Genomic DNA, 9,705 nt, shown 5'->3' with positions numbered 1-9,705 from the left:
ACGCCAATGGACTTAGGAGAGAGAAATTGCTGCAGAAGTTGTGTGAGATAAGAGGGTAGGGGGGTATGGGATAGCATCTTGGAGGTGGTGAGAGGAGATGAAGACCAGGCAGGAGTGAGAGGGGTTAGGAACAAGGGCTGAAGAGATTTGTAAAGAAGTGGGGGGAGGTGAAAATGGCACTGAAGGAATTTCAGTGGATCCCGCAGGTAAAGAGGCTGTCTTGGCTTAGTAAGGTGTGAAGGAGCAGAGAAATGTTATTGTTCAGAAGGGGAATTTTTCCCTGGAGTAGCAGGAACTGAGGAGATGTGGGGTAATCTTGATAGAGGTGAGGGTGTGAGCAGAGGCATTGCAGGAGGACACTTTGTTGGAGCTTAGACTGAACACAACCCATGATAAAACTAGGAGGGAGTATTTAAGTTCGCCACAGGTTAATATACTTCAAAGAGCATCCCCTCTAAGTTCATTAACCCCGTCTCCCTTAAGGGGAGAAGTGAGAGTACACAAACAGTAAGGGTCCCGTTCTGATTGTCCCCCAAGCCCAAAGGTGAGGTATGCATAAGATCTAGTGCCTAGGATTTCTGAGATGAGGGCCATTTAAGGCCTACAAGGGCCAATGAATCAGAGATAAATAGCTTAGTATTTACCTTACCCAGCTTTTTGCAGAATTTAACTTGTAGTATGTCCAGATTTTCCATAATCCAGGGCTGCCAGGTTGCCATCAGAGTCCATCCCATGATCAAGGGCTGGGGGTGTGTGAAAATTTGAGCTCCCCAGAGAAGCCCCGGGGGAAGGAAAGGTGAGGTAGACCCCTGGAGTGGGGAGCATTGGATTTTATACCCAACGATATTTCAAATTGGAAGGCCTCTAAACTCAGATGTACAGGAAGCTCATTCTGATCAGTTCAGAAAGAGGTGGCCGGGGAATTGGCTTAAGAGAGGTTAATGCCTCAACAACCCTAGCTATAAATACCTCTCCTGGTCTTGGGGCACCATTCTATTAGAATGGAGAAAAAAGGAAAGCAGAACCAGAGCATGGGTTTCTGTTAACAAGTTTAAGATTGCAAATGACATGCCTGGGTGTTTAGAAGAGAACAAGAGTCAAGGGGAGATTAGAAGACCGAGTGAAGAGAGAATATCCAAAAATAAGAAAGGGAGAGCTAGAGAGAGGAAGAGACAGAGGGATAGAAAGGCAGCCACACAAGAAGGTGAAAAAAGTCAGAGAGAGGGAGAGCGAATGAAGGGATCCCACATCGATAAACTCTTGGGACAGAAATAAATGATCATGTATAAGAGGAGCCCACATGTTCCTCTGTTTGGCTGTGGAAATGTTAGGTTTTCAGGTGGGAAGTAACTCAGTTCTCGGCTTCACACAAGAAAGATTTCATGCTGAAGCCTGGTGTGATCTGAGTGGGTTTTTATAAGGGATAGAAAAAGTTTCAGGTTTTGTAGTCATGGAACATATGCAATCATAGGATTGCACACCCACACATATTGGCCTGTGGCCAGATAGACTGTGGAATGGCCGAGTGGACGGCCCAGGAGCAACTGGAAAAAGAGGGCGATGGTCTCCAGGTTCTGGCTTTTAGGGCCTTCTCCTAGGAGGCATGGTTGACGATACTGGTTGACCACATTGGCTGAAGTTAGCCCACCTGACTTCATTTGGGCCCATCCCTTATTTTCTGTTTCTAGCTACCTATCATTACCCCACTGAAGGAATATGGACCCAAATCTTTGGGGGACTTGGTGAGGACATCTCTAGCTGCTGCCTGCTGGCAGAAGGGGCATGAACTGGGGTGTCCATACCCTTCCTACTCTGTTGGATGGATGAGGATGTGGTGATCCATGAGTTGGTGACCCTGGGGTTCAGACACTTGGCTCAGAGACATTGACAACCTGAGAACTTCTGGAAGAAACAAAACAGGTGGACAGTTGAGTATGGTAGAAATAAGGCTGTGAAATGGCAGTAACTGTGGCGGTGTGGGTTAGCTTCAAGGGAAGATTAGAAAAGAAGAAATCTGAGGGCTGACAGGCATGCGTTCCAGTTTACTTTAAACACAGGAATGGTGTAAAAGCAGTTACCAGCTGAAAGACTGTGATGGATGTGAGGTAGGGCTTTCTGTGGAGCACTTTTCTGTCCTGGCGTGGCAGTGAAACACCATCCTAAGATTTTCCAGTGGCTCACAGGAGTACTTGTCTGTATGCCTCACTTCAGAGGGGTCTAGGTGCAACTGTCGGCACAGTTCCACCCATGGATGGTGGCCAGGGTCCAGGGAAGAAGGTAAGGACAGGATATAATGAGGACAGATCCTCCAATACCCATCTACAAAACAAAACAACGGAGAAGTCAGGTGAGTTCAATGCCTCCAGGTCGGCGACTGCAACTCCAGCATGTGCCACTAGGGTGCAGAGCAACTGGAGCCTCAAGCAGGTGCTCTGGCCGAGGGAGGGGTCAGAATCTTAGTCTCTGCCGATCAACAGGGCCCCAGCTGTTTTCTAGACAGCAAGCAATGACCACCAACTTGGGTGACTGCTCAGGGCTTACCTTGGGAACTACTGTCATGAGTAATTCATCAGACCTCCAAAGACAAGACCACTGCTTGCAGTGGCCTTCTGGTGGCTTTAAAAGGCGACTTCTGGCACGAGGGGCTTTCAAAATCTTTGAAGGGAAGGGGAGACCCATCAATTGGATCAGGGAGCATTCTAGGGAAATTGGGATCTTTTGCAGAACACCTACTGTCACAGGAGAGCTGTACCAGAATCATGCTGAAGGTGGTATTGCTGAAAGGCCTTTGGAGAGGAAAGTTAGCAGTTACTCAGAGGCCCGGTTTTTGAATTCCTTTGGCAATAGAAAACCAGCCAGTAGAAAAAACAAAACAAACTAGCACACTGTCAGGATGCTACAGCATACACCCAACGGATCAAGCAGCTTGTTTATAAACCAGGGAAAAAATCACAGGGAAGGGTGTGGGGAAGGGAGCGTTTGGGGGACAAGGTGGGTAGTGCCCAGGCAGAGCAGCCAACCCCCTAAGTACTGCCCCCTCACATGGTTGGAGGGGTGGACATCAACTTGGCCAGGGTCACATGGTCAGTTGTCCCACAACAAAAATGTTGGCAGACAATGGGAGGTGCTATGCTGCTGCGGAGCAGCGAGTCATGTGGTTGGAAAAATTGCGGCCACCGCATGCAGTGCTGGGGGACAAAAAATGGGAACCAGAGTCCCGCAGAGACCACCAGGGTTAATGTGTGCCTGCACGACCATCTAGCTGGCTAGGGCACAAGACAGACCACTGAAAATCAAAAGGGTTTTGGAACTGAAGTTCCCCAACACTGCAGGGTGCAGTGTTTCAATCCTATCCCAGGAAGCAAGGCTGGGAGACCATGCAAGTCCCCGGAAGCACAGAAAGGCAGACCCACCGCTGTACACACAAATAGGGAACGCAGATCAAAAGGCAGATATGAGGAGACTGGACTCCCACAATACATTACGTCTGGCCTCAAAGGGCAGGTCTAGTGGACATCTGCAGCCATGTCTTAGCGGGAAAGCTCCAGGCTGGCATCCTTTCCAAAATTCACGCCTTGTAGTTTAAGGGTGACTGAGTCCCTAGTTTCCAGTCTCTCAAGGGTGATAAGGTAAAAGTCCAGAAGGTGCCCCAAAAGTCAGTGAGTCTGGAATGGGGCCCGCTCCAGGAAAATATCCCGAGCCCACATATCCTGCGATGTAGTCCAAAGGTTACATTTGAGTCAGGGTACCATAGTATCAGGGTACCACCATATTAGCTTTCTCAGGTGAGAAAAACCTCAGTTCTTGGCTTTGCATGAGAAGGAATTCACGTTGGTGCCTAGTATGTGATCCAAGTGGGTTTTCATAACGGACAGAAATTTCAGGTTTTACAGTCACTGAACACAGGCATCCTCATGGCACAACACACCCACACATGGAAGCCCAAGACCAGGGAGAGAGAGACCGCAGCATGGCAGAGCAGAAGGCAGGGGAGCAGCTGGAAAGAGAGAACGGTGGTCTCCAGGTTCCTGCCTTTAGGGCTTTGGCTTGGAGCAGTGGTCGACGGTACTGGTTGACCCCATTAGCTGATTTAAGCCCACCTGGCCTAGTTTGGGCTCAACCCCTGGTTCCTGTTTCTAGCTACATAACAGAAGGGTTCTCGAGTAGGTTAGGGGTGGGGCAAAGGGAGGGCCCAGAATGTAGAGGTTTCCTCCCTCCAACTTGTACCCCCTTCTGGGGCACTGCCTTCTCCTTCCATTACCACCCCTTCCCATCCAAGGCCATTTAGGCCTCCACCTGACCCTCCCTCTACTGTTGGCCCTGGGCAAGCTCACAATGCCCCGGGATGTGGTGTTTCCTGACTTGCACAGTGGGCATCTGAGGAGGTGCAGCATCAATGGAGGATCCCACACTTGGATCAGCAGTGGGTGGTGTCTAGGCGTTAATAGTCCAAGGTGAGGAACCCCCTAGGATGAGGGAAATCTTACAGCAAGCCATAAATAGAGCCTCTCTCCATTCAGCTCCTCCACTGGGATATGCCTCCCCTTCTAGTCTCCTCTGTCTACCTCCTTCCCTCTGAATCACCATTCACTCCTCCTGTCTCTGCTGTTATCTTTTGGAAGTCCCAGACAGGGTACCTAGATGTGGAGTTTGCTGGCTGGAACTTTGAGGGGTGTCAGAGGTGTGACTTCCTCTGAGGTGCCCAGGTATATTCAGAGGACAAGGTGAGGACCCTGAGCTCAGATGAGTCTTTTATCCTTGCCCCATAGATGTCCTTCACCAAAACCCTTCCTGTACACATAAATTTCTCCTAAATCTTATCTGCCCTAGCCACAACCCTCCTCCCAATGCTGCTCTTACGCTCAGTCTCTGGAAACTCTAGGCAGGGTCCCTGAAGATGAGGTTTCTACCTTGCACGAACAGTCTGAGGGGGTGCTGTGGCTTCACTCATTACAGAGAGGAGAAAGGTCTCAAAGGGAGGACAGACAGGAGCTCTGCCACAGATGCAGGCTAAACTCCATTCAGCACCACCCTCCTCCCCCAGTCTTCACTCAGTGCTTTCCTCCACCCCAGCCCTGCCCTCAGTCCTGGTAACCTGAAGCAGGCTCCCTGGACATGCGCTGTCTGGACTTACGCCTTAGGAGTCTGAGGAACTGTGTCTTCCGCTGAGGGGAGGGAGTCAGAGTCAGGCCAACAGAAGGAGCAGTCCAGTCCCTGCCAGGAGACCAAGGGAATAACCCCCAATCCCCCTACTGGTCCTGAGTGCTGTCAAGCAGGGACCCCACACTCCACGCCTTTGTTGAAGGTCTCAGGAAAGTAGGTGTGGGTCTGAGAGGCATATAGCTGAGTCTGCAGAAGGGAAGGGGCCCAGCATAGCCACCGCCATGTCATTAGGAGAACCCAGACAAGAGGGACTTGCCATGATGCCTCCTTTTTGTGTCCCTAATGTTTCAAGGAGGAGGAAGCTGTTAGCTAGAAGCTACTACAGGCAGATCCGAAGAAGGAGGCGTTCAAGGCTCTGCAGTACTTAGTAAAGACACTGAGGAACCGAAGCATGGCAGAATGGCAGGGGCCGCAGATCCATCCCTGGTGGAAGTCAGGTTAAGGGCCTTGTTGAGAACCAAAGGTAACCTCCTTCCAGAAAAGGAAAACTAAATAAACACCCACAGGATCCAGCTGTCGCCTGGGCAGGGTTGTCCAGACGTGGTGGATTCTTATTTCTGCTCTGGATAGTGTGAGGTGAATGTCTCAGAAAGGTCTTGGCGTAAGGGGCCAACATCGAGTCAAAGTAGGGGGCCAAGCTTGCCAGGAGAAAAGATTAAACAACACGAGCAAGGACTAAGGACACAGTCATCCTAGAGCACATTTCAGCCACTCCTCAGATCACTGGGAAACCTGGGCAGGGACGACTGGATGGGGTAGTTCCAGAATTGGGTGTCTTCTTGGTTTGGGGTAGATGAGGACGTAGGTTTGGGGCTAGCATCAGTTTAAATCAGGGCAGCACAAGCAGGGGTGCAGTGCCCTGCCAACTGTCTAAACATGGACCTAACAAAGGCCTGAACTCTGCCCCTGCGATAGATGGCCACTCCACCCTGCTTTGGCCTGTCCCTGCTGAGGGTTCTGGAACTTAATGGACACTGTCTTTTGTGGTCCATCCTCAGTCCCATATTGGTGGCCTCAGAGAGGTGAGACTCCCATCTGAAGGGTCTGGACTGAGGTCAAAGAGGATTATTTATCACCAGTGGAATTCAAGAATCTGCATAAAAACTGGAAAGGACCCTCCCCTTATTACAAGGTTGAGAGGGTCATACCACACCTGGGGGGACTCGGGGCACGGCATCACCTCACTCCACCTTCATTAGGCTCAGGAATGGAAGCTCTTGCTGTGAAAGTTATGTCTCTGACACTCTCCCGGCCCCTCAGCACAAACACACTCAACTTCTAGGGGGAGCTGAAGACCCAAGTTAGCACTGAGAAACCTACTTGTTCCTGTATAGCAAGGATCTCATAGAGTCCATGCCAAGCTGTTGCCAACACTGTGCGGGCCAGTTTTGTTTTTGCAGTCTGTGACCTCAGCTGCCCTCCTATTTCCCTTCACAGGCTCTCAAGACCTTCGAGGTGAGACTGCTGGTCTCAGGCACACAGCCTCAGACCAGTAGAGTACGAGAGACCCAGGAACTGCCAGGAGTTCAGGTGAGAAGCCTATTTAGTGAGAGACAGTGCTGCCAACACAGAACGGAGGGCATACCACAGCAGCTGACCCGGCCTGCCCTGCAGTCATCCCTGGAAGCCTCAGGCTGTCAATGTAGCCAGAAGAGCCTTACTCCATGTTCCATCACATCTTTAGGGCACAGGCTGACCTAAGAGGACAGGAGACAGGGGGCCCTAGTGGACACCTAAACAAACTTACTTATAAGTCACTTGGGTTTGGGCAGAACTGCCAAGGTTGAGTTTCTGAGCAGCAGCCGCTGACAATCTCTCTCTCTTTATTAGGCTTGTGGACTCCCAATCACCACCCTCCAGCACAAGGTCTTGTCATCAGCTCCCAAGAAGAGCCATCATGCCAGGTGTTTATCCTCCAAAGCGTAAGCGCTACACTCTTGAGCAAAGTCCTCAGCAAGAAGTGGAAGCACACGTTGCAGCTGCCCCTTCTTCTCATGAGAACTCAGCAGCTGCAGGGCTGTCTGTTGCTGGGACACCAAGTGTGTCCCAAGGTTCTGAGCAAACCAACACCACTTCCAGTGTGTTGGTCACATTCGGTGAAGAATCCACCGAGGAAGAGGGGGATTCAAGTTCTGCTGACGAGGCAAATGATGAGTGCTTGTTCAGGGCTGCAATAATAGACAAGGTGTTTCATATGGTGGAGTTCCTGCTCACCAAGTACAAAGCAAAGGAGCCCATCTTAAAGATAGATATGCTGGCGATTGTCGAAGGATATGAGGCCCACTTCCCTATGATATTCCAGAGGGCCTGTGAATGCACAGAGCTTGTCTTTGGCATCAGTGTGAAGGAAGGGGATCATCTAGAAAATTCCTATGTCTTCTGCAGTGCTCTCGGCCTCACCTGCGAGGGGATCCTCAAGAACGACCATGGCATGCCCAAGGGGGGGCTCCTGATAGTTGTCCTGAGCACAATCTTCAGAGAGGGCAACTGTGCCACTGAGGAGAGGCTCTGGGAAGTGCTGAGTAGAATAGGGGTGTATCCTGGGATTGAGCATATTACCTATGGGGAGCCCAAGAAGTTCCTCACCCAAGAGTTAGTGCAGGCAAAGTACCTGGAATATCGCCGGATCCCCAACCATCATCCTGCTCGTCATGAATTCCTGTGGGGTCCAAGAGCCCACGAGGAAACAAGCAAGATGAAATTCGTAGAGTTTTGGGCTCAGCTCACTGGTACTATTCCAAGTGCCTTCCCAGCCTATTATGAGGAAGCATTGAAGGAAGAGGAAGAGCTAGCCAACACGATAGCCAGTTCAAGCGCTAGTCTCCAATACATCCGTTAGGAAGATTCTTGGGTTAAGTAGTAGAGGGCCAGTGTGGGACTTGGGGAAACTAATAGTTTTTTCTTCCCCTTCCATACATAATTTTCAGTTTTACTCGCTTATTGTAGTTATTCTTTCCCAGTGCTCTTCCTTTGACCAGCAAGATCAGTTAGCTCAGATTCTAGGTTTTATGAACTGCATTGTTGTTCTGCAGTACCATTAAGTCAACCCCAACTGATGGCAACCCAAACCACCCCAGGCCACCTAGCCTGTCCCTGTGCAAGTTTCAGATTGATCCTTGGAATTCCACGCAGTTTTCACGAGCAGAAGTTCCTATTAGGATCGCACGACCTTCCTTCTTGATCCAAGTTTGTTAGGAAGTTCCCTGAAGCTGCCTATTCAGCATCGCAGCTACACAAAAGCCTGCAGTGACAGTTAGTTTCCCATGAAGTCCATCGTCTGGGAATCCAACCTGGATCTCCCCTGCAAGGAGAGGGCGACTTGTAACAATGAACCACCACGGACAGCAATAGCCGGTGCTCTCGCTAAGTTTCCGGAAAGAACTGGGAACCCCTCCATCTTATTAAGGGTTCTCCATCAAGTTCATGAGGAAATGGAATAGGAATTTCTTTTGACAAGGTAAAAGAAACCGAGCAGGAAAACAGAAAAGATGATTAATTATTGGATTTCTTTATGACTGTTAACCTGTTGTTTGGTAAAATTAAAAAGTACAATTTTTTGGCTTATGTATGAATATGGGGCGTATTAATTCTTAGGAAAAGAATTAACTTGCTCACTAGCTCACTTATTCCCTAAACATGAATTAGGCAGTGGAAAACATGGAGTTACTGGGGGTGATGGTGATGGCAAGGGTAAGGAAGGAAGGAAACACCACCACAATCATGAAGTCGCCTCTGGGTTTCATGTGACCCTATATGGGTATTAGGGAGGTGTGAAATCTATAAAAGACAGGCACATCTGCCGAGCACTGGTGGGTTTGAACTGCTGACTTTGAGGAAATAATCCTAAAGAGTAAATCACTGTTCTACCAGGCCTCCAGACACATGCCATGTACAGAATCCTTAGAAAACAAAAGCAAAGAAGACGCCATAGGGTCAGTTTAGACTCCTGGAAATGCTCTCTAGGACAGAGTAGACAGATCACTGGGGCCGGGTTTCTGAGGTGCTAAATCTTTAGTGGAGCAGACAGCTGCTTCTTTGTCCCACAGAGCAGATGCTGGATTCAAACTGCAGAACCTGTTATGAGCAACCTAAAGACAAGGTTCAAAGAAGGCTTGAACTGGGTGTGGAAGGGGGGGTCCTTTTAAATGAAGCCACGTGTACCAGATGCAGTGAGGCCGTTTGGGCTTCAGGGAGACGGGTTTTTTTATGTTTTATTTTTAAAAATCTTTTTATTGGGGCTCATAAGGCTCTTATCACAGTCTGTACATACATCAATTGAGCAAAGCACCCTTATAAATTCGTTGCACTCATCATTCTCATAATTCACCTTCCACTTGTGTTCCTGGAATCAGCTCGGTTTCCCTTTTTTACCCCATCCCCCTCCCTCCCCGATCCCACCCCTGGTCCCTTGATAGTTTATAGATAATTATTATATCTTATCTTACACGCCCCGGGGTCTCCCCTCACCTTCCTCCCCATTGCCCATCTCCCAGAGAGGAGGTTACACATAGATCTCCGAGATCGGTTCTCTCTTTCTACACC

General features: G+C 49.5%; 1 protein-coding gene across 1 annotated transcript; it reads left to right on the top strand.

The window, feature by feature from the left end:
* Window positions 1-7,060: 7,060 nt before the first annotated feature.
* LOC142433788 (melanoma-associated antigen 10-like) lies at window positions 7,061-8,002 on the top strand. The gene has a single exon (XM_075538478.1). The coding sequence runs from the start codon at window positions 7,061-7,063 to the stop codon at window positions 8,000-8,002; it is 942 nt and encodes a 313-aa protein (XP_075394593.1).
* Window positions 8,003-9,705: the final 1,703 nt, after the last annotated feature.

The sequence above is a fragment of the Tenrec ecaudatus genome, chromosome X (assembly GCF_050624435.1).
Source record: "Tenrec ecaudatus isolate mTenEca1 chromosome X, mTenEca1.hap1, whole genome shotgun sequence".
Lineage (NCBI taxonomy): Eukaryota > Metazoa > Chordata > Mammalia > Afrosoricida > Tenrecidae > Tenrec > Tenrec ecaudatus.
This window is presented reverse-complemented; position numbering and strand designations above follow the sequence as displayed.

Coding starts and splice junctions, on each gene's coding strand:
- LOC142433788 (XM_075538478.1), top strand. CDS start 7,061: ATGCCAGGTGTTTATCCTCCAAAGCGTAAGCGCTACACTCTTGAGCAA.